The sequence below is a fragment of the Meriones unguiculatus genome, chromosome 1 (genome assembly GCF_030254825.1).
Source record: "Meriones unguiculatus strain TT.TT164.6M chromosome 1, Bangor_MerUng_6.1, whole genome shotgun sequence".
In the NCBI taxonomy this organism is placed as follows: domain Eukaryota; kingdom Metazoa; phylum Chordata; class Mammalia; order Rodentia; family Muridae; genus Meriones; species Meriones unguiculatus.
Genome location: NC_083349.1, coordinates 81,045,065 through 81,070,456, shown reverse-complemented (window position 1 = coordinate 81,070,456; position 25,392 = coordinate 81,045,065). Strand labels below are relative to the sequence as shown.

Sequence of the window (25,392 nt, the reverse complement as noted above, 5' to 3'; positions counted from 1 at the left end):
TCTGCTATGGTTTGGAGGGTTTTGGCCCACAGGAGACATAGCTGATTAAGATCCAAAAAGTTAACTCTTCTTGTTTCTGCTGTGTTGTCCAAGAAAAGGTAATGTAGCTGCCAAGGAATGAACATATTTCAATTCTCTGACAGCAAAGGGCTACTCACTGCTGCCTGATCACAGGGAGGCTTGTGGTGGGGAAGCCTGAAAAAGGAAGTCATCAGTGCTGTGGGGCGCTGATGACACTCTGTACATGTATCCCAGATGAGGCTTTTAAAAGTGCAGGTTTGAGGGCCTCATTTCCAGCTGTTCCTCTCCAGAAGGCCTGAGAAGGGAAATGTGTTTTTAAAAATGCAGTTATTGTTATGTGGGATTATAAGTCCACACTGCCCTGCGGACTGCCCACCTGGAACGATTGTTGGGTTTCCTGAGAGATCTGAGTTGAAAAGAGTCCAGCTGCAGAAGCACTTGTGGATCCTGAGCTAGCACCCTTGCCAGGGCAGTCAGGATGCTTGGCTCTTCACTAGTCCTTGCCTTTATTTTCTCTGACCCTCTTTCCTTAAAAAAAAAAAAAATATATATATATATATATATGTCTGCATATACATATGTACGCCACATGTATGCCAATGCCTTCATGTAGGCCAGATGACTTCATTTAGCTTTCTAGGGAAGGAATTCTGGTTTTTGAGTGGTTCACTTTAGGGGTGTTTTTATCTAAGCTGTTTCTCTGCCATTTTCTTCTCATACATTAAAAAACAAAACAAAACAAAAAAACAAACAAAACAACAAAAACCCAAACATTTTAGAATGTTTGCCTAGTATTTATGAGACCTTGGTTTGATTCACATCAGTGGAATTTGTTGGCAAATGTTTGCAATCCCAGCACTAGAAATATGAGTCCAGAAATATTAGAAGTTCGTGGCCATCCTAAACCACACAGGGAGTTAGAAATCAGCGTGGTTTTACACAAGGCTTTGTCTCAAAGTCAGATTTTCTTTTTTTAAAAACAGAAACTTTTTGAAAAGGAAACCTACATTGTCTCTAATACTGAATTTCTAATATAAGTTGTGAAATTGCTCTGTGCATAAAATGAACATATATGTATTATTTAGGAGAGAAAATATTACTCAAATTAAAAATTTATTATTTTATGCATATGGGTGTTGTGCTGTGTTTACGTCTATGCACTGTGTGTATATAATAGCCACAGAGGCCAGAAGATGGTGGAGTGTGTCAGATAACCTGGAACTGCCGGAGTTGTAAGCTGTCATGTGGGAACTCGGGTCCTTTGGAAGAGCAGCCAGTGCTCTTAACTGCCAAACCATCTCACCAGCCCCTATTTAGTCAACCTTTGATGTGTGTGATGCACATTGTTTTCTCTGGAATCTTCATCCCTGTGTGTGCCATAAACATTTTGATATGAATGGCCAGTGCTCCTGTTGAGCCAGCATCCCAGCTCCAGCCTTGCATAGCCCTTGAGATCAAAGACCCTGGGTGTCCCAGGGAACCTGTTTTGCAAACTACGAGTGTAGAAGATCTCTAAATAAGGTGCTAACTCTAAAATCATGACTGCTTTTTAAGGTCTGGTGAAGAAGGCTATTACCCTGAACTCACAGAGTTCTGTGAGAAGCGCCTCATGGGCTTGGCTCCTGGAAGCCGAGCTCTGAGGAAAGACAAGCCCGCAGCAACAGCATCCAGCTTTACGGCAGAAGAATGGGAAAGAATCGACAGTGACATAAAGGTAGCTCGAGCACCAGTTTTGGCCATGTGGCAAAACTGCTATGTGTATGCTTCAGTCACTTGAAATTCTGGCCTTCTTGTCAGTGACTGGCTCTTAGTGGTGATTGCTTTGAAAGTAGTGGTGGCTTCTTAATTCTAGTCAATATTGTGAATTTGTGTGTGTGAAATGCATTCTAAATTTCTTTATCATATTCAACCACAACCAAATCATCATCTACATCTTTATATAACTATTCTTGGGGCTGGGTGCTGCCTGTAATCCTGGTACTTGGGAGGCAAAGGCAAGGGGAGCAGAAAGAATTCAACCCTAGCTACATAGTGAGATAGAGGTCAGTCTTGACTGCACAAGACTCTCACAAAAAAAAACAAAACGAGAAAAGCTTGATGTTTGGTTATGTTTGTTCTGTAATTTCTTGATGATTTCCCTTAAATAAATTGTGAAAATTCAAGTTATTTGAGCAAATAATTTAAAAATAGTTTTGTTTTAGGCTTTTTTGAGAGAGAGTTCCATGGCTGGGCTGAGGATGGCTCTGAGCTCTCACTCCTCTTGCTTCTATTTTCTTTTTTGTTTTGTTTTGTTTTTCTGACTTGTTTTTGTAGACCAGGCTGGCCTCAAACTCACAGAGATCTACCTGCCTCTGCCTCCCTGAGTGCTGGGATCACAGGAATGTGCCACACACCCAGCTGCTTCTATTTCCTAAGAGCTGGGATTACAGGCTTGTATTGCCATACCCAGACTCTCCTTTGTCTCCCCAACCCCCACCCACTCCCCCCAGACAGGTTTCTCTGTAGTCTTAGCTGTCCTGGAACTTGTTCTATAGACCAGGCTAGCCTGGAACTCACAGAGATCTGCCTGCCTCTGCCTCTGCCCCTCTGCCCCTACCTCTGCCAGGATCAAAGGTATGTACCACCACTGACCAGTTCCTCGTTTGCCTTTATGGTAATGTTTTAGTAGTAAATCTTCAAAGCAGGTAGTGAAAATCTTTAGCTGTTTTCTTAGAGACACTATTGCTGTGATGAAACATTATGACCAAAGCAATATGTGGAAGAAAGGGTTTATTCAGTTTATACTTCCACATCACAGGTCATTATCAAGGGATGTCAGGACAGGATCTCAAGTAGGGTAGGAACCTGAAGGCAGGAGCTGATGCTGAGTCCATGGATAGATGCTGCTTATTGGCTTGCTCCTCTTGGCTTGCTCAAGCTTTAAGAAAGCTTGCTTTCTTAAAGAACCCAGTACCACCAACCCAGGGATGGCCCCACCTACCATGGGCTGGGCCCTCCCCCAAATCAATCACTAACTTAAAAAAAAAAATGCTATACAGTCTTCCCTACATGCCTATCTTATGATGGCATTTTCTAAATTGAGGTTCCCTCTTGTCAGAGGATTCTAGCTTGTGTCAAATTGATGTAAAAATAGCCAGCATACCTGTTCTTTCTGTTATTTTGTTACACTTCATTTCAGTCTTTTGCTTCTCAATTTCTATACAGTGATGTGCTTCTGTTTGGAATGAAACTGTATTGAATTCTTGGATCTTTCTATTATTGGTATTATATTACAGTACAGGCTGGTCTATAATTGTCAATTCTCTTACCTGTGTGTCTCAAATGCAGGGATTAAAAGCTGCCACACTTGCTTTGTGAATCAGTTTCAGAAGAACTATCGTGAACTAACATTATTTTTTTTGTTTTCTTGAGACAGGCTATCTCTCTTTGTATCCCTGGCTGGCTTGGAACTCACTATGTTGACCAGGCTGGCCTCAAACTCACAGAAGTCTACCTGGCTCCCAAGTACTGGGACTAAAGGCATTCTCCACCACTCCTGTCTATGAACTAAGTCCTTAACAATATTGAGACTTTCATTCATGAACATTGTATATTTTTCCATTCATTAAACTCTGCATATTGGTCTGTTTCCTACCCTTACAGGGAAAATCAGCCACTCACCATTAAGTATAATGTTAGTTTTAGATTTTATGTAGATATCCTTTGTCAAATTAGGGAAGTCCCCTTCTGATCCTTGGCTGGTTTTTGTTGCTTATTTGTTTTTAAGATAGGGTTTCTCTGTGTAGCCTGGGCTATCCTGTGACTCTCTAAGTTGATCAGGCTGGCCTTGAACTCACTTTCCTCTGCCTCTCTGCCTGATCCTTATTGATTGCAATTCTTTTTCAAGAGTAAGTTTTAAATTTTATAAAACAAAACTTTTTCTGCATTTATTGATCTGATAATATACTTTTTTGTAGTCTCTTAATATTTAATAAGCTGTGTAGATGGCCTGCACACGCAGTTGTGAGTGTGTGGGAATATTTGTGTGTGAGTGTTTGAGTGTATGAGTATGTGTGTGAGACAGTGTGATATTTGTGTGACTTTGTGCATGTGTGTTGATAGTAGGGGTTAAACCTAGGGCCTCCCATTTACTTAGTACAAGCTTTACAATTGAAATGCATTTACAGCCCAGATAGTTTTAGATTTTATACAGTAGTGTCTTAATAGTTTTTCAGTGTATACTTTTTGCACTTTTATTATATTTATTCCTAAGTAATTCATGGTTCTTTGTTATCGTTTATCCTAAGTCACCCATCATGAAATTTTATTGTTGTAAGATACAAATAGCATAAAATTCACTATTTTAACTTTCTTTTAGGTGCTTGAGATAAGATGCAAAGTGCACACACTCAGGTGTGTTGGCTTACATCATTAATCCCAGTCCTTGGGTGGTGAGTCAGGAGCTCAAGGCCATCTACACTACATATAGAGTTTGAGGCCAAAATAACCCAAACAAAGCCATGCCTAAAAGATAAAAATAAATAAAAGTAAGATAGGCAATAATAAAATGAGAATTCTTTAATTTTTTAAATTTTATTCATCTATCATCTATCTCTATCTTTCTATTAATTATCTTCGTACCTACGTATTCTCTCTCTCTCTCTCTCTCTCTCTCTCTCTCTCTCTCTGTGTGTGTGTGTGTGTACCACATGTGGAGGTTAGAGGACAACTCGGGGAGCCAATTCTCTTTTTCCATTCACTGTCCTGGGGCTTGGACTCATGTCATCAATCTTGGTGGTGAGCACTTTAACCCCTGAGCTATTTCAGTGTCTCACATATTCTTTTTGTATTATTATTACATTCAGAGAGAGAAGGAGAGGGAGAGAGAAAGAAGAGAGGGAAAGAGAGAAAGGGAAATAAAGACACACAGAGAGAGAACAAGAGTGTATGTGTGTGGGGTAGAGGTCAGCTCTTTCCCTCTACCACCTGTCCTGGAGTTGAACTCCGCTTCTTGAGGCTTGTTACCATCCTTAAGAGCTGAGCCATCTCATTCCCACCCCCCAAATATCCTTTTTTGTTTTGATTTTTTAAGACAGGGTTTCTCTGTGTAGCCCTGGCTGTCCTGGACTCACTTTGTAGACCAGGCTGGCCAGAGATCTGCCTGCTCTTGCCTCCCAAGTGCTGGGATTAAAGGCGTGTGTCACTACGCCCATATTTTCCCAAATATTCTTAATGAGACTTATCTATGCACTAAAAATAGTTAATAAACTAAATTTTGTGTTATGGAAACTTATAACAATTAAAAAAAAAAAAAAAGGAAGGACCTTCCAGAGAGAATGACGTGGGAAGTGGACTTCGAAGGCTGCTTTGTAGTCCTCCCTAATGCGGGTCAGTGCCTTCAGTCTCAGTTGCCTCTTTCTGTTCCATCCTTACAGAGTTGGGTATCAGAAATCAAAAGAGAGGAAACTACCAGGTCCTTCTATGACCCTGAAACACGTACGGGAGAGGAGGCTCATTTGCCTCCAGTTCGTGGCTCAAACTGCTGTCCTCATGGTGGCAAGGTAGGCCTTTCTGCTTCGGAGTGGGGCCTCCTTAGTGAGCTTGCTTCTCTGATTTTCATTCTTTTGCATTTAGTCCCTATTTGGTCTTGCAAATCACTCCTTTTAACTCAGGTTTCACAAAAAAAAAAAAAAAAAAAGAGTGGTCTGCTAGAGTTCCAGTTCCCTCTAGTCCACTTAAAGTCAAATCTTGTTATTGTTAACTTATGTTTTTTGTTTTTTTTTTAAATAGACTCTACCTAAGTAGCCCTGGTTGGCTGGAACTTACTATGTAGACCAGGCTGGTCTCAAATTCACAGGAATCTGTCTGCCACTGCCTCCCAAGTGCTGGGATTAAAGGTGTGCACCATCATGCCTGGCTATTTAGCTTTTTATTATACACATATATGCATGTATATTATACATATTAATATATATGCATGTATATTGTATATATGTACACACACACACACACACGTAAGCACACATGCATATGCTGTAATAGTGTGTACAGGTCACATCTAGTGGAATGAGTTCTCCATCCACCCTGTGTCTTCAGGAGACTGAGCTCAGGTCTTTAGGCAGCAAGTATGTTTACTCACTGAGCCATCTAAATGGCCCCTCATTTTTTTTCTAGAATCTTCAGTTTTATTTCTAAAACATTTTCTATCACTTTGTTCTGTGATAATTTACCTCCCTGGACCTTTTCACTCATCACATGTAGTGGGGGATGAGCCATCTCTAATCAGTGAATGTTTAGTCACTAACAGAGCAATGTGGGCTAAGTCTGTGCCCTAAACAATGATAATATAGAATGTTTGACCTGGCCTTTTTTTAAAGATATTTTATTTTGTATGTATATGTGTTTTGCCTGCATACCACATGCATGCAGCACCTGCAGAGGTCAGAAGAGAGTGTCAGATTCCCAGGAACTGGAATTACAGACTGTTGTGAGCTGCTGTGTAGGTGCTGGGACTTGGACCTGGGTCCTCTGGAAAATCAGCAAATGTGCTTAGCCACATAGGCATCTCTCCAGCTCTTTGTCATGGCCTTTAAAGAGCTTATAAGCCATTGGTCTTCATAGCTGAGCAGCACAGTGATTCTCAGCTTGGATTCCAGGAAATCCAAAAAGTCAGTGTTTGTTTTCTTTTGATATAGGGACATGCTATGTTGCTCAGGCTGGCTTGGAATTCTTCCATCCAAGTGATCCCCTACCTCAGCCTCCCAAGTAGCTGGGACTGCAGGTTTACACTGCTGCATCCAACAGTGCTGTTTGAAAAATAATATTAGAACCTCACCTTTCCTGCTGTTGTAACATCAGCACTGAGAGCAAAACTGCTGTGGCTTAGCTTGACTCAGGGCAGGGCCACCAACCACTAGTACCCATTGTGATAAAAACCAATTGAATAGAATAATAGGTTTGAACAACAGCAAATTATCTTCTTAAATATTATGCCTTGAGGACGTTTGCTTTTAGTATTTTATGTGTCAAGCTGGGAAGTATGCATAAAGCCTTCTGCTGAGTAGGAAACACAATTGTACCATGTATCTCAACAGCCAGCAAGATGGCTCCTGTGGTTAGGTGCCTGCCACCAATCCCGAGCTTGATTCAGGGACCTACGTGGTGGAAGGAAAGAACTTTCTTCTGGATTTTTAATTTTTATTCTATGTGTGTGCGTGTTTGCCTGCAGGTATGCAAGTGTGCCATGCATTTTCAGAAGAAAACATCAGATCTCCTGTAACTGGAGTTAGCCACTGTGCGGGTGCTGGAAACTGAACTCAGGCGGTTTGGAAAAGCAACAAATGCTCTTAACATCTGAGGGTATCTCTGTAACCCCAAGAGAGAACCAACTCTTGAATGTTGTCCTCGGATCTACACACACACACACACACACACACACACACACACACACAGGCACACATATGTGTGTAATATATTTTTATCCTCTAAATGGAGTATATATTTCACATGGGGATGTTGAAGAACCACATAAGAATTTAAGTACCCCAATTTCTTTCTTTAAAAGAATTTAGATTTATTAATTTATATGTGTTTTGCCTACGTATATGTATGTATACTATATGTATATACGGTGCTTGAGGAGGGCAGAAAAGGACATAAGATCCTCTGGAACTATAGTTACTAGTATTTGGGATCTATCAGGAATGTGCTGGGAACTGAACCTGGGTCCTCAGCAAGAAAAAGTGTGCTCTTACTTGTTGATCCATCGTTCCAATCCTAGCACTCCAGTGTCTCCTTATCCATTTAACAACAAAGTTGTGTCACTTGTATTAGTTTTCTAACAATACAATGTGTTTTATGGTTCCAGAGACAAGTCTACAACCAGGATATTGGCTGGGCCATGCCCCTTTGCAACCCATAGGGGAGGATTCTCCCTTGCCTTTCCAGTTGCTAATATTGCTGGCCATCCTCTGCTATGACAGCTGAACTCTAGTCTCTGCGTTCCCCATCACAGCTTCCTCTCTCTCGGTGCATTCATTGTATGTTTTGGGAGATTAAGTTCTCCTCAGTCTAATGGCTATCGTGCTTTCCTCCAGTTTTCTCCTGCTGCAGTACCTGCGATGCTTCGACCTAGTCTGGGCCACTTTGCCCCCACTAGCTCACATTGGAGCCCTTTCCTGCAGTTTCTCTAAGGGGTGGAAGAGAGGAGGGCCACTCTCCTGTTCTTCCTGATGAGGCCTTTGTGGTTATAATGCTAGACTACTGTGCCATGTCTCTTGCCACATGGAGAAAGCACATGGCCGTCAGTGAGATGAAATCAGCAGGAGTGCAGCGCATCAGGAAGAGAGCAAAGGCTGGAGAACACACACGGAAAAGCTTTCATCCAGCACCATGCCCTCTCCCCAGTTTGGCTATGACTGGGTTTTTTGTTGTTGTTGTTATTGTTTTGGTTATTTTGTTTGTTTGTTTTATGGAACTCCAAATTGGGTGTTTGTCATGACAAACAAAAAAGCTCTGACTACTACAGCAAAGTTGTTACTCTTAATTGTCTAGATGCCTTCTGAAAAAATGAATGATTTTAATAATACTTTTATTTGAAGAAACCATTAATGATCACACATGAGTTTTCAATTTTTATGTACACATGAGTTTTTGATTTTTATGTATGCCTCTAAAAACCTAAGAGATTGTCTTTAAACCCTGTCTTTTACCTCAGAGATGTTCTAACTTCAAAGGGACCTGTTTTTTTTTTTTTTTCTTATCAGTTACATTTTATTAACTCTGTATCCCAGCTGTATCCTGCTCCCTCATTCCCTCCCAATCCCACCCTCCCTCCCTCATCTCCACCCTGCCCCTTTCCAAGTCCACTGATAGGGGGGGACCTCCTCCCCATTCAACTGATCCTGTTTTATCAGGTATCTTCAGGACTGGCTGCAAAGTCCTCCTCTGTGGCCTAACAGGACTGCTCCTCTCTTGGGGGGTGGGGAGGTCAAAGAGCCAGCCATTGAGTTCCTGTTAGAAATAGTCCTTGTTCCCCTTACTATGGGAAACCAATTGGTTACTGAGCTACCACGGGCTACATCCGAGCAGAGGTTCTAGGTTATATCCATACATGGTCCTTGGTTGAGTGTCAGTCTCAGAAAAGACCCTGTGCCCAGATATATTTGGTCCTTGTAGAGCTCCTATCCTTTTCCCATCATACTAACTCCCCTTCTTTCATATGATTCCCTGTACTCTGCCGAGGGTTTGGTTATGAGTCTTTGTATCTGCTTTGAAAACACTGCTAGTTAGAGTCTTTCAGATGCCTTCAGTAGACTCCTGTCATACGTTCAATGCACATCCCATCTGTCTTTCTAAAAGATTGATCATTTTACCCCATGTCCGCTCTCTTGATTATCTTTTTTAGGTGTATAGATTTCATTATGTTTATCATATCTTATAGGTCTATATAAGCGAGTATATACCATGTTTGTCTTTCTCCTTCTGGGATATTTCACTCAGAATGATCTTGAGGAAGCGCTATTCCTAATTGTCTGAGAAAGCGCCAGATAGATTTCCAAAGTGGTTGTACCAGTTTACATTCCCACCAGCAGTGGAGGAGGGTTCCCCTTTCTCCACAACTCTCCAGCATGTGTTGTCACTTGAGTTTTTCGTCTTGGCCATTCTGATGGGTGTGAGGTGAAATCTCAGGGTCGTTTTGATTTGCATTTCCAAAGGGACCTGTTTTTCTGATCCATTCCATTTGTGCATTTTGCTCCAGTCGTTCATAGTGCAGGGTAGATTGTAATAAATCCTGCTGAGCTTAGGTTGAATGTGTCTCATTTACTCTTTCAGGAAGCATATTCTAAAAGTAAGCCAACTAAGAAGAAAATTCCAAGGGATTATGCAGAGTGGGATAAGTATGTTTTATATTTCATTTGAAATTTGACTCTGAAAAATCTCTACCATTAAATTCTCAGATACAATTTAATACATCAATTACTTTAGTAAAGTTACCACTTTAACAAACACTTCCCACCCCCCTTTCTTGTTTCTTTTGAGGAAGGGTTTCACTGTATAACCCAGGCTGGGCTCTAATTTAGAAAGCCTCCTGTCTTGTTCTCCCATTTGCAATAATTACAAGCACATACTACCACATCTCCTTTTCTGTATGCTTTTGTTTATAAAACTAACCACAAAACAGGTTATATTTAAGTTTGTTGCTGTTGTTTTTTAAATAGGGTTTCTCTGTGTAGCTCTGGCCATTCTGGAACTTCCTTTATAGACTAGGCTGGCCTCAAACTTACAGAGAACCTGTCTCTGCCTCTCGAGTGTACACAAGGTGTACATGACCACTACCCAGCAAATGGTTAGAATTTTTAAAAAGAAAAAAAATTATTTATTTATTGCAATACCTCTCACCATGTAACTCTAGCTGTCCTGGAACTTACTCTGGCTGGCCTTGAACTTGGAGAGATCCACCTGCTTCTGCCTCCCAGTGCTGGAATTTAGAGAGGATGCCAGGCAGTTGCTGGTCTTAAGAAGGAATGCAGATGATGAGGAATGTTTTGCCTAAAAGTATGGACCCTCAGCACAGGCTGAACATTGATAATCCGAAAATCCAAAGTCCAAAATGTCTCAAACCTGAAACTCTTTCAGCACTGACAGTTCACTACCAGTGATAATTCCATACCATGAAACAATTGTTTCAGTCACAAAGTTACTTAAAATATTGTATGAAGCTGTGCTGAGGTTACATGGATGTGAAGCAGGCATGAATACCATGTCTTAATTTGTGGATTCACCATACATCTCATTTGGCATATGCAAATATTTGCCAACACTTGAAAAAAAAATCTTATCCAGGCAGTGGTGCTGCACACCTTTAATCCCAGCCCTTGTGAGTTCAAGGCCAGCCTGGTCTAGTGATACTCTTGTCTCAGAAAACAAAAACAAAAAACAAACAAACAAACAAACAAACTCAATTCCAAACAGAATTTGTCCCAAGACAAGGAGAGCAGTGATGAGTTTTGTTTCTTACTTACTTTGTAGGTTTTTTAAAATTGTTTTATTGTTCTTTCAGATTTGATGTGGAAAAAGAATGTTCAAAAATTGATGAAGATTACAAAGAAAAGACTACAGTAAACAACAAGGCTCATTTGTCTAAAATTGAGACAAAAATAGACACAGCAGGTAATAAGAAAAAAATGGGAACTAGTTATTTTTCTAACCTTTTACTTATAATAAAAACTTGCCAGCTTAGGAAACATTATCCTTAAGCACTATTGATTTCCATTAAAGTTTATAGATTTTTTTTTAGCCAGAGTTGACCACTTCTAACATTTATTTCTATCTTTAATTACTCAATTTTGTTTGAGACATGTAGCCCAGGTTGGCCTTGAATTCACCGTGTAGCTGACCTTGGGCTTCTGATCTTGCTGCCTCTGTTGTCCAAGTGCTGGGATTACAGGTGTACACCAATGTGCCTGGCTTTAATAAAGAAGTTTGTAACTTCAAAACCTATTTTTCTTAGAATATTCTTTAGTTTCCCAATTCTTTTTCTTTTCTTTCTTTTTTAAATTTTTTTATTTTTTGAGACAGGGTTTCTCTGTGTAATATAGTAACAGCGCTGGCTGCCATGGAGCTCTCTCTGTAGACCAGGTTAGCCTCAAACTCACAGAGATCCGCCTGCCTGGGATTAAAGACAAGTGCCACCATGCCCAGCTTTAGGTTACATTTTCATGTGCATTTATTTCTAGGTCTAACTGAGAAGGAAAAGAGTTTTCTTGCCAATCGGGAAAAGGGAAAAGGGAACGAGGCTTTCTACTCGGGAGACTATGAAGAGGCTGTGATGTATTACACCCGGTCAGTAGGTTATCATTTCATTGTGGCTTACCTTTGCTCTCTTAGGGGCTGGAGAGATGGCTCGGCAGACAGGAGCACCCAGGTTCAATTTCTTGCATCCACATGGCAGCTCACAGCCTGCTGTAACTTCAGTTCTAGGGGATCCAACTGGCACCAGGCACACATGTTCTCATAAACATAAATGTAGGCAAAACACCCATACATGTAAAGTTAAAGTGAAGTCACATAAATAAACTAAACAGTGTATGTTGGTATGATTTGTGATAAATGAATTTACTGGTGATGGAAAGGTCTCCTCTCTCCTCAGATGTAGCCCTTCTATCTTTGAAGCTAGCTTATCCTGCAGGACTTAGCTCACATCTCTGACTTCCCAGAGAAGCCTTCCCTGACGTGACCAGCTGAGGTCTCTGCTCTGTAACACAGCACCCACCCTGCTTCACAGGCTCTCGTAGCAGCTACAGTCCTTCACTGCTCTTCTCAAGGGAACAGTTCAGATCTGGCCGTCTGACACTGAAGCCACCATGAACTCCCCAACAGCAGGGCACACTTGCTCAGTTGTCTCACACCATGCTTCCTCATTGCCCAGAGAGGGTTCGGCTCAGCAGAGTTTCAGTGCAGACCTGTGAACTCTTGAAGATTGTGCAAAGTAAATGAAGTTCCTAATATACTGTCATACTAGGATTTTAGAATCACTAATGCTAGCTGGGGATGGCACACACCTTTAACCCCAGCACTGGGGAGCAGAGACAGGAGGATCACTGTGAGTTTGAAGCCAGCCCAGTCTACATAGTGAGTTCCAATGCTACGTTAAGAGACCCTGTCCAAAAAAAAAAAAAAAAAATCATTAATCCCACTCATAATTGAGCTCTGTACACCCTTCCCTCCACCTTTGTGAGGAAGCCTGTAAAGTTTATAATTTTATTTATTTATTTATTTATTTATTTTGAGGTTTAGAAAGCCATATCTCAGGCTAGCTTCAAACTCATTTTGGAGCCACAATGGCCTTGGACTTCTGATCTTCCTGCCTCTACTCTGATTACAGATGTGTGCTATTATTCCTAGCCTAGATTTTTCTTCTTTGGTGTTGTCTCCAGCCAGGTGACTTGTGATTGCTCATTCAGGGCAGCCTCCCATATGCAGTCACGTGGACATACATCAGCCCTGCCATATTCATTCTCCCTCCCTCCCTATACCCCACTCCTTTTTCTGCTACTGTTATGAGCCCACGTTGGCTTTGATCCTCCTGCTTCCACATTTCAGGTACAGGGATTAATTACAGGCATCTCACCCAACTGTTTTTTGTTTGTTTTGTCTTTAGTTTTTTGTGTTGTGGAATTTCATTAGTGGAGATTCTCCTTTTACAGGGAGTGACATTTTCTTTACCTTCTTTGTAAGCAGGAAACTGAGGTCTGCTTCTTTCTAGCCTTCTGCCTCACCTCTCTTGCGTTCATTTCCTCAGTGTGATAAAGTTCTAAGCCTGCCAACCTCAAGGGGTTTGTGAGGACTTAAGTAGGTAGTTACTGGAGAGAAGACAGCTAGCAGACTGTCTGGGTAAGACCCTTACATGTTATTTAGCAACTGTGGCTATTGGCACACATTAAATTTTCCATATATCTCATATTCCAAATGGGCAGAGCAGTAATACTCCCCCATGGAGTAGCCCCGTAGTCATGAGGCTGACATAAACTGTATGTGTACTGTGCTGAGTACCTGTACTGGAGTAGGAGTATTCAGTGCCTGCAGTGGGTGTGCTGGTTAGTTTTATGTCAACTTGACACAAGCTAGAGTCATCTGAGTGGAGGGAACCTCAATTAAGAAAAAGCCTAAGAGCAACAATCAATAAATGGGACCTCATGAAACTGAAAAGCTTCTGTAAAGCAAAGGACACCGTCATCAAAACAAAACAACAGCCTACAGATTGGGAAAGAATCTTCACCAACCCTTTATCTGGGGTTAATATCCAGTATATACAAAGACCTAAAGAAGCTGAAAAGCAACAAACCAAGTAATCCAATTAAAAAATGGGGAACAGAGCTAAACAGAATTCTCAATAGAGGAATATCGAATGTCAGAGAAACACTTAAAGAAATGCTCAATCTCATTAGCCATTAGGGAAATGCAAATCAAAACGACCCTGAGATTTCACCTTACACCCATCAGAATGGCCAAGATAAAACCTCAAGTGACAACACATGCTGGAGAGGTTGTGGAGAAAGGGGAACCCTCCTCCATTGCTGGTGGGAATGCAAACCTGTACAACCACTATGGAAATCAATCTGGCACATTCTCAGACAACTAGGAATAATGCTTCCTCAAGATCCAGCCATACCACTCCTAGGCATATATCCAAAAAAGGTTCAAATACACAATAAGGACATTTGCTCAACCATGTTTGTAGCAGCTTTATTTGTAATAGCCAGAAGCTGGAAACAACCCAGATGCCCCTCAACTGAAGAATGGATACAGAAACTGTGGTACATCTACACAATGGAATATTATTCAGCAATGAAAAACAAGGAAATCATGAAATTTGCAAGTAAATGGTGGGAGCTGAAAAGGATCATCCTGAGTGTAGTATCCCAGAAGCAGAAAGACACACATGGTATATACTCACTCATAGACATATAATATAGGATAAACCTACTAAAATCTGTACATCTAAAGAAACTAATCAAGAGGGAGGACTCTGATTAAAATGTTCAATCCCCATCCCGAAAGGCAAAGAGGATAGGCATCAGAAGAAGAAGAAAACAGGAAACAAGTTAGGAACCTGCCACAGAGGGCCTCCGAAAGGCTCTGCCCTTCAGACTATCAAAGCAGATGCTGAGACTTATGACCAACTGTTGGGCAGAGTGCATGGAATCTTATGAAAGAAGTGGGAAATAGTAAGATCTGGAGAGGACAGGAACCCCACAAGAAGAGCAACAGAACCAGAAAATTTGAACACAGGAGTCTTCCCAGAGACTCAGACTCCAACCAAGTACCAGGCATGGAGATAACCTAGAACCCCTGCACAGATGTAGCCCATGGCAGTTCAGTTTCCAAGTGGGTTCCATAGTATTGGGAAGAGGGACTGCCTCTGACATGCACTGATTGGCCTGCTCTTTGATCACCTCCCCCTGAGTGGGGAGCAGCCTTACCAGGCCACAGAGGAAGACAATGCAGCCACTCCTGATGAGATTTGATAGACTAAGATCAGAAGGAAGGAGAAGAGGACCTCCCCTATCAGTAGACTTGGGGAGGGGCATGCATAAAGAAGGGGGAGGGAAGGTGAGATTAGGAGGGGAGAGAGAGGGGTTTATGGGGGATACAAAGTAAATAAAGTGTAACTAATAAAAGTTTAAAAAAGATGACACAAACCAATAAACACACACACACACACAAAAGCCTCCTTAAGATCTGGCTATAGGCAAGCCTGTAAGGCATTTTCTCAATTTGTGATTAATGGGAGAGAGCCCAGCCCATTGTGGGTGGTTCCACTCCTAGGCTGGGCCTAGTTTCTATAGGAAAGCAGGTTGAGCAGGCTAAGTCAGTAAACACACACTCCATGGCCTCGAATTGGCTCCTGCTTCCAGGTTTTACCCCGTTTGGATTCCTGTCTTGACTTAGTTTGATGATGAATAGCACTGTGGAGGTGTAAGCCAAATAAACCCTTTCTTCCTTACGTTGCTTTTTTGGTGTCTCATTACTGCAACGGAAACCCTGACTGATAGTTGGGTAGGTGCTCAGTGCCAAGACTCAGTGCTGGGTACTTTCTTTATCCTTCTGTGCATCGTCCTAACCTGGTCTCTGCGAAGCCTTATAATTTGTGTGTGTGCCTTTAATGGTCTTGTAAACTTACTCTGTTTTTGACTTTTCCATTTGTACCTTCTATTTCTTCTCTGTGTTTAGTAAATTCAATGCATGGATATGCTAATCTTTCCTATATCTTAGTTATTACATGTTATTAGTAGTTATTACATGTCATTCAAAATCAACTTTCTGTTTTGTTTTTGTGTTCTTTCGAGACAGGGTTTCTTTGTGTAGCCTTGGCTGTCCTGGACTCACTTTGTAGACCAGGCTGGTCCCAAACTCACAGAGATCCACCTGCCTTTGCTTCTCCTAGTGCTGGGATTACAGGCATGTGCCACCATGCCCAGCCAAATCAACTTTTAAAGTAACAGAAAGGTGGATTTTACATTCCTATTCCACTCATTATTTTGTCCTGTGTCTTTCTTCACATATCTTTTAAAAATTTATCTTTATGTATATGAATGGTCTATCTGCATGTATACCTACATGCCAGAAAAGGGCATCAGATCACATTAGAGATGGTTATGAGCCACCATGTGGTTGCTGGGAATTGAACCCAGGACCTTTGGAAGAGAAGACAGTGCTCTTAACCACTGAGTCATCTCTCCAGCCCCTGCACACATATCTTTACACCATGTCCATACATCTATGTCTTTCTTTATTTTATCAAAGTTTGCTGTTTTGTCTGTATCCCTCTTTATTCTGATATTCTCTTCTGATTCTTTCAGTTAAATTTCTTTGATTAAATAATTTTATGATTTCTTTATAATTAAAACTACTTTTAATTATAAACAAATTCATTGTCAACACAGTAACAACTGAATACAGGATATTGATTATGATTGCGAACCTCAGTTTTTTGTACTAGGAAATAAATTACAAAGAGTTAAAAACGTTTTTAACTTTTTTGTAAATTAAAGAGATCTAATCTAAAGAGATCTAATAGTACAAAGATTCCATGTTACCTCCAAAGCCTAAGCTAACTTCAAGCCTTTTACTGCATAGTTAAGGATCATTCTCAGTGGAAAATGTCACGTACTGAACTGGATTTCTGTACTTTCAGTGGCATAGGTTATATTGTTTAGCTAGGACTGCCATCACAAAATACCACAAATCTATTGGCCTGAGCAAGGTGTTTATCTAACACTTCTGAAGGCTAAAAGTCTAAGCTCAAGGTGAAGGCAGGTTTCTTTAGATTTCCTAGACAGGCTGGCAGGTGTCTGTCATCTTTCTGTTTGCTCACATTGTGTGCCTGTTGCTCGTATCTGGTTCTAGTCTCTTCTTTTTATAAGGGTATCAGTTTTGTCAGACTAGAGTCCACACCAAGGACCTCATATTAACTTAATTACCTTTTGTGTGTGTGTGGTGGTGGTGGTGGTAATGGCTAGTATTATTTGTAACCTTGGCAGAGTCTGGAATCACGTGGGGGCTGAGTCCCTCAACCTCGCTGGCGGGGGGGGGGTTATTATCTTGATTGTGTTGAAGTGGGGCAGCCTACCCATTGTAGGTGGTACCATTTCCTGCCAGGGGTACTTAACAGCAATACACATTCCCGTCTTTCTCTGCTTCCTGCCTGTGCCTATGGTGGTTTTCCCCACCATGATGGACTATATTTGAACTGTGAGCCAAGATGAGCCTTTCTGCCTTAAGTTGTTTTGTTAGGGTATTTTATCACAGCAACAGGAAAAGAAACAAGACAGTGGTGTTAGAGATTGACCCCAGGGCCTCGGGCCTGAAAGGCAAGCACTCTGAGCTATATCCACGGCCTAATTATCTCTAAAGCTTTCTGTCTGCACATACTCATATTCTGAGGCATTGTGGATTCAAGATTTAAACATACAATTTTATTTGTTTTTTGACACAGGGTTTCTCTGTGTAGCCTTGGCTGTCCTGGACTTGCTTTGTTGACCAGGCTGGCCTCAAACTCACAGCGGTCTGCCTGCCTCTGCCTTCCTTAGTGCTGGGATCAAAGGCGTGTACCACCGCACCTGCCTTCAACATATAAATTCTTAAGGGACACAGTTCAGCTCTTATAAAGTCTATATTTATTTTACTTACAATTTGTACCAGTTGCTTTCTCATAGCTGTGACCTAAATACCTGAGAAAAGAAGCTTCGAGGAGGGAAGGGTTTATTTTTGGCTCAGGGTTTCTGAGGGCTAAACCCATGGTTGGTGGTCTGGCTGCTCTGTTACCTTGGGTCTGAAGTAAGACTGAATAGTCTGGTGGCGGCCTTATTATGGGATGTAGTAGGAAGACAAGGACAGGGACATCCATGCATTAGGGTGAAGGGAGAGAAGCCCAAGGACAGGGTCAGTTAGGTCTAGCCTCCTGATGTTACCAGACCCTCTCACCACCTGTGCCACCAGCTGTGAGGACGCTTAATACTCAACATGACTTCACTAAGTTTCTCTGTGTTTGTGGCCTTCTTCTTGCCAATCTGTGTTTCTTTTGTAGGAGCTTATCAGCTCTTACCACTGCGTCTGCCTATAACAATCGAGCTCAAGCCGAAATCAAATTACAGAGGTGGGAAAGTGCTCTTCAAGACTGTGAGAAAGCCTTGGAGCTGGAGCCTGGAAATGTGAAAGGTAAGAGACAGTGGGTATCTTGTCTCAGGCCCAGCAGCCGACCTGAGGTGCTTTGTGATGCTGCTTCTTTCAAAGGGAAAAATGGTCATGGAGGACATAAATTGCAGTCATTACCTAGTCTTAACACAAATAATAGTCCTCTTCTAAGTGCACTACCTAATAACAGTAAAACAATAACAAAACCAAAAACCCTGTAATTTTATTGGGTTGTCAATATGTACAAACACAATATATTCTTTATGAGGCTAAAACTAAGTTATGCAATGAGAGAACTTTGTTTAATTTCTAATTGTGTTACAGTAGCATATTAAAGTGCATCTGATAAACCATTTCTTACATTTCAGAATTATTAAGCCTGGTTTTTTTTTTCTCAAGACATTGTGAAGTTCTCTCATGTAATGGACCAGAGGACTAGAATGGTACATTGTTAGCATTAAATGATTATAAAATTATATATTGAAACCTACAATAACAACAACAACAAGAAACTGGCACAAATTACCAAAGTATTGAGCTCCTGACACCACCCCCCGACCCCCTGACTGATGTAGTACTAGGACTACATCATGGTTCCATGTGCTGAGCTAACTTTGGATCATTTTAGTTTATTTTAGGTTTTGTTTAGTTTTTGTTTTTTGTAGAGTCTTATGTATAACTCAGGCTGGTCCAACTTTTGGTTCTCCTGCTTCACCCTTCTGAATGCTGGGATTTAGGCCTTTACCAAACAAGTGCTATGCCCGACTCTGATAATTTTAGAAATAGCTCTATAGAGCTGGGTGATGTGGCCTATTCCTGTATTCCAGTACTTGGGAGATGGAGGCAGGGTTTAAAAGTTCAAGACCGTGAGTTCAAGACCAGCCTATGCTATGAGACCCTGTCTTAAAAACCTGAACCAAATCAAGCCAAACAAAAACAACCCTCCCCATCCCAATGAAAACACAAGTAACTGTCCAAATGAAGTTCGCTAATGTACTGTATCCACGCTCTGCTGATCTCCACAAGGAATCTCCACAGTTTGCAGAAAGCGATGAACTAGAGTAGTGGTGACTAAACGGTGCCAAGTGTGCAGTGAAAAGCTTCCTGGTACTGCAGCACAGTCATGGCATGGGAAAGGGTGAGGGACAGGAGCTGGCCGGACCAGGGCTGGGAGAGGGCCAGGGTGCTAAGAGGGCATTGGAGCTGCTGAGGGAGGGCCAGTGACCCGTGTGAGTTACTTTTCTATGCTATGGCAAAACAACCATGACCAAGGCAAGTTAACACAGAAAGAGTGTGTTTCAGTTTATGGTTCCAGGGAGAAGAGTCTGTCATGGTAGGGAGGCATGGCAGGAGGAGCAGACTACCGAGAGAGCTCACATCTTCAACACAAGTGCTAGAGAGAGCCAGTGGGAAATAGGGTGAGGCTCTTTTCCCTCAAAGCTGGCTCCTACTGTCTTACATCCTCCAGGAAGGCTGTACCTCCTAAACTTCCCCAAATAGCCCCACCAACTGGAACCAAGTATTCAAATACCAATGTCCTTGGGTGCTAGAGAGTAGATTGGACCAAAGCATAACATGCGTGTATAGAAGTATCAAGGAATTTAAAAATCAGTCTGGTACCCAATAAGGCCCCTTCTGCAGGCAGCATGGACCCAGGGATTCAAGCTCCATGTGCCTTCTTGCAAAAAGCCATTGTGCTATATGGTAAACTGTGGAGCATTCATTTTGATGCATTTTCAGCTCTCCTGAGACGTGCTACTACATATAAACATCAAAACAAGCTCCAGGAGGCTGTGGATGATCTGAAAAGAGTACTGCAGGTGGAGCCTGATAATGATTTGGCCAAGGTAAGTATTGAAAATGATTTTTGTTTTGTTTTGTTTTGTTTTTTCAAGACAGGGTTTCCCTGTGTCCTGGACTCACTTTGTAGACCAGGGCTGGCCTCAAACTCACAGATTCATCCACCTACCTCTGCCTCCAAAATGCTGGGATTACAGGTGTATGCCTCTGTACCCATCAGGAAAGTTATTTTTTTTAACCTAATTCTGTAATTTTCTGTTTCTGGTTTTATTTGTTATTTCTAGTTGTCCTGGAGCTCCCCACATAGAGCAGACTGGCAGTGAATTCACAGAAATTCATTTGCCTCTGCCTCCCGAGTGCCCAGCTCTTTCTGGATATATGTTAAAAGTGGCATCAGTCTTGCTGAATAAATCATGTTGCAGGTGAATCCACAGTTTTGTGGAGTTTAAAAGCTCTAAAATGTTGACATCTACTTGAGATGGGAAAAAGCAAATTATTAAGTGAAGTGTGTGTAGGGCGTAGGGTAGCTCAATGGAATAGAGCTTTCCTCGATTGCACAGGATCCTGGGTTCAGCTACCAGCACGGTCCCTGTCACCACTACCACAAAAAAACAATTTAACAAGAAAGAAAAAGTTACGCAGAAATAGAAAGCTGCCACTGAATAACAGTTTTCTCTCTTCTGTACTGATGGAGTCAGTGCTTTTCTCTGAGATAATCTCAATTTATTATGCAGAGTACATAGAAGATTATAAGTGAGCCCCAAGGCCACAGGCATATTTTATACTGTGCATAAGTCATTTTAATTGGGTAAAACAGTGAAATTATTGTAAAAAGGAAACTAGACTGAGTTTTAAAGCCTTTTTGTTTATTCATTTTAAAGTAGCTTCATATTCTTACCAGAATAATGATTGTGTTTTTATTAAAAGAAAAACATTTAATTATGTTGCAGAAAACCTTGTCAGAGATTGAAAGAGATCTGAAGAGTTCAGAGCCTACCTCTGAGCTCCAAACCAAAGGGAAAAAGATGGTTATCGAAGAAGTTGAAAACTCAGGAGATGAAGGTGAAAAGGAAATCAGAAATAAATGCGAAGATGGTGGTGTGGATAAGGGTGAGGCATCTTTCCATTCTGATTATGCAAATTGCTGTTTCCATCTTGACATTGCTTTATGGGGGGAGGAGGGGTCGCAGGCTCTGTTGCTATAGAAATTGTTAGCTACCCAAACTTTGCTGTAGCTTCATCTAAAGTTTACAGTCAAGTTTAGCCCTGCTTTTTTTTTAATGTTTACATTTAATTATTTTGTGTGCTAGATAGAGACACATGTAGCACATGTGTTGGGGACAGAGGACAAGCTTATAGAGGCCAATTCTCTCTTCGAAGTACATGAATCCTGGGATTAAATTTAGGGTGTCAGACTTGATACCAAACACCTTTACCTGCTAGCCAGACTAATATCACCACCACCACCATCACCACCACCATCATCATTATCATCTGGGGTCTCACTATGAAGCCCTGGCTATTCTGAAGCTCACAAAGATTCACCTGTGTGTACCTCCAAAGTGCTGGGATTAAAGGCCATGCCTTTTAATCGCCTTTTCTTAGTGCGGTTTACTTTTGTATTAGCCAGGGTTCTCTAGAGTGTTGTACGTGTTATTGTTTTGAGACAGGGTCTTACTCTTTAGTCTAGCCTGGCCTAGAATTCATGGCGATCCTCCTGCCTCACCTTCCTAAGGGCTGGGATTACAGGCATGAACCACTCTCTCCAGCATTCATCCCATTTCTCAGTATTGATGACTCTGAATTCATGATTTTCTTGCCTCTACCTCCAACTTTTGGGATTGCAGAAATGTGCCATGGTGCATGAAGATTTTTCGTCATTGCAGGATAGCTTTGTTTGTTTGTTTGTTTATTTTATTTTATTTTATTTTTGAGACAGGGTTTCTCTGTGTAGCAGCCCTGGCTGCTCTGGACTTGCTTTGTAAGACCAGGCTGTCCTCAAACTCACATGGATCTGCCTGCCTCTGCTCCCTGAGCATTTTCGCCCTGAGTGCTGGGATTCCGGGCATGTGCCACCATGCCGGCTTGCAGGATAGCTTTTTAACTTTATTTCTGAAGGAAATTTTTGGTGGCTATGGGTTTCTTTTTATATTTTTTATTTATTACAATTTATTCACTTTGTATTCCAGCTGTAGCCCCCTCTCTCGTACGGATTTCGTAAAGGTAGACAATTCTTAGGTTTGCCAGTGAGAAAAACAGAATGATGTTGATCTGTTGGTCTTTTTGTTTGTTTTGTTTTGTTTTTTATCTTACCTTCCCTTGCCATTAATGTGCGAGAAAGAGAGAGCGAGAGAGTGAACAGAGAATTGAACTAGGATATGCTTTGGCTTACTTTCAAGGAACCTGCAATTATAATTATACATATCTTTTTTGTTTTGTTTTGTTTGAGATAGGGTCATTGCTACAGACTACAGGCTGGCCTTGAACTCATAGCTGTCCCCTTGCTTCCACCTCCTGAGTGTCGGGATTACGCGTAGTTCAGCACTCTGCTTGCCTGGCTGGCCCCTGCTTACAGATCATGCCTCGGGCACAGAGAAAGGTGAAGTTCTTCGCCACTTTTGTGCGGCTCTGAGTCAGATGGTTGAAGATGGCCTTAGGGGTGTGTGTGGTCTGCACACTGTAAGTTGCTGACAGGCACAGACTGCAGGCAAAGAAGTTCCATTAAATAATGTTTAAGATCACCAGGCTACATTGCTAGTGCACCATACAGTTTGGCATACATAAAGGATTCTTGTGTGTGTGTGTGTGTGTGTGTGTGTGTGTGTACATGTACATGTGTGCACTCTGCACGTGTGTTTAACTGAAGCTGGGGCCTCGTGAGTGCCAGGCAAGTGCTGTACTACTGATTTTATACCAGGATGGTTGTAGTATGTTATTTAACAGTTCTGTGCCCTACGAGAACATTTCTGATCCTGTCATTTGGTCCCCTTCCAACAATCATCTGCAGGATTATGGGATGTATAAAGTTAAGATTCAGAAAAATGCAAAAATTCTTAACAGAGAAACAGAGACATTAAGAGAGTAGTGAGTTTCGGCAAATTTCCTGTTATCAGATATTAAAGAAAGATGACATGGGATGAATGCTGGGACTTCAAGGTAATCCTTTCACTCTAAGAGGGAATAAATACACTGGAACCAGCTTATTTTGACCTCTACCACATTACATGGTTGGATGGCATGTGGAAACAGATCCTTGAACTTTGGATAGGAGAAAAGCAATCTCAGTTGCTTTTAGGAAAATGATGTTATGTAATAGTCTAGAAGGCTTAGAATCTTTACATATCATATCCCAGCACAGTCTAAGAAAGCCTAAGTTCTTAGTCACTATAGTTTTATGTTCCAGGGAGCATTGAAGATCATAGGAAAATGTAGCAAGCAGTGTCTTAGTACCTTGGCCAGGGCTGCTGCTTGGTTACAAATTCCACCAACAGTAGTCAGGCCTAGCTCTTTAGTTATATTTTATTTATTCTTTGGAAACTTCATACGTGTATCTCCACCCTCATTCCCCATACCAGCTCTCTCCCAGGATTCCCAATATCTCCCTCCCAATGTCATGCTCCCTTCCTATATTTTTGTTATTTATGTATTTAATCCATGGAGTCCAATTATGCTGCCCATATGCATTTAAACATGAGGAAACATGAGTAGCAAAACTCCTAGAGAAAAGTGACTCTCCTTTTCCTAGAAGCCATCAGCTGACACACCTTGACAAGGGGTAGGACCTGGGAGCCATCCCCTTATCCACAGTGGAGTCTTTAATCGGCTTGATCTTGTGTAGGTCTTACTTAGGTAACCATGGCTGCCGTGGGTTCATGTGTGCAACAACCATGCAATGACCAAGAGGACATCAGTTCACAGCAATTGCCCATATCCTATTCTTTCTGCACCAAGCTTTGGGTGCATGTATGTTGGGGTTATTTGTTTTAGTCACTTTTGTTCAGCTTTTGAAAAAATTACTCTATTAATCACTACCACCACAATAAGAAGTTTCTCTGACCAGCACAAATCTATGAAAATAAAGATAAATGTTTAGAAAGGAGTTTAACAACATGGATATTTATAAGAATAAGTAAGTTTATATCAGTAAGTTCCTCTCTAGAGCTATGACTTCCTAATCATGGGTGTTCACCCTATTTACAATATCATGCATGAATTTCCTGCTGGAGAACAGACCTCAAACTCAATCAAGACAGTGGTTGGTTACCACGTAAATAGTTTTGCCACTATTGTACCAGAGAGGATATCCTTGCTTGCAGGTTGGCATTATAGCATGCAGGGTCCAGCACAGGGTAAGACCATTGTCTCTTCTCCTCTGGGAGCCTATATAACACCTCTAAGCATTATGAAGGCTAACCTACAGGGGAGATTTCCTGGTGACAGCCTGCAGCCAAAGTGTGTGGTGTCTTTGCCAACATGCTCTCATCAGCTAGTTGTTGTGGACAACCAAGAGCAATGACAGTAGCCTGCATTGCTTTGGGTGCTTTGGGGACCTCTATGATCACTAACTCCCTCATTGGGAATAACCTGTCAGGTCCAGTTCATCCAGATTGAGGCAGCATATAGCTAAGTATTCAATTTCACAAGTGACAGTTATTGAACACCTACACTGTGGTAGAAGCTACGATTAGACACTCAGGTTTTTTTTTTTTTTCTTTCTTTCCTGTCTTTCTACCTTTGCTTTATAGAACTTGTATTAAGAAACACCTGCCAGTTGGCTAGAGTTCCGGAGCTTTCTCTCAGAATTTGCACATCTATTTTTCCTTCCCTAGCAGGCTGTTGGAAGTGTTATAACACAGCTGTGACTGTCAGGCTTTGGTACTTTATCTCTTTACTTACACACTCTGAGAAGCAATCAAAGAAAGTGGGCATCTAAGTGTGGCATAGTAACATTTGTCTATAATGTGGAGTAGAAAGATCAGAAATTCAAGGTCACCCTTGTCTTCATACCAAGTTCAAGGCCTGCTTGGGTTCTATGAGCCCAGCCTCAAAAACCAAATACGTGAGCATCTAGCTTCTTCTAGTGCTGTTGTTTGTTTAAAGTGAAATATAAGAAGGGTTTTTTATTTTATTTTTATTTTTGGTCTTTTTGTTATTTTTTTTTCCAGAGCTAAGGAACTGAACCCAGGGCCTTGCACTTGCTAGGCAAGCGCTCTACCACTGAGCTAAATTCTCAACCGAAATATAAGAAAGTTAAAGTCACTCACAAACAGAAGAATAGCGTATAAATACTCTTCTGCCCTAAACTTGGCAGGATTTGGAGGTAGAAAGCAGAGATTTCTAAGAGTTGAAATAATATATAAAATCATAGAGAGCAAGATAAATCTGATTTACATA

General features: G+C 41.4%; 1 protein-coding gene across 1 annotated transcript in view; it reads left to right on the top strand.

The window, feature by feature from the left end:
- Positions 1–25,392, top strand: part of Spag1 (sperm associated antigen 1) — a 67,236-nt gene that overhangs the window by 3,997 nt on the left and 37,847 nt on the right. The window contains exons 4-11 of the mRNA XM_021631138.2: positions 1,576–1,735; positions 5,436–5,561; positions 9,835–9,899; positions 11,063–11,172; positions 11,739–11,844; positions 18,092–18,222; positions 19,939–20,045; positions 20,949–21,108. Coding sequence (XP_021486813.1) covers positions 1,576–1,735; positions 5,436–5,561; positions 9,835–9,899; positions 11,063–11,172; positions 11,739–11,844; positions 18,092–18,222; positions 19,939–20,045; positions 20,949–21,108 — 965 coding nt within the window. The remainder of the gene's footprint in view (positions 1–1,575; positions 1,736–5,435; positions 5,562–9,834; positions 9,900–11,062; positions 11,173–11,738; positions 11,845–18,091; positions 18,223–19,938; positions 20,046–20,948; positions 21,109–25,392) is intronic.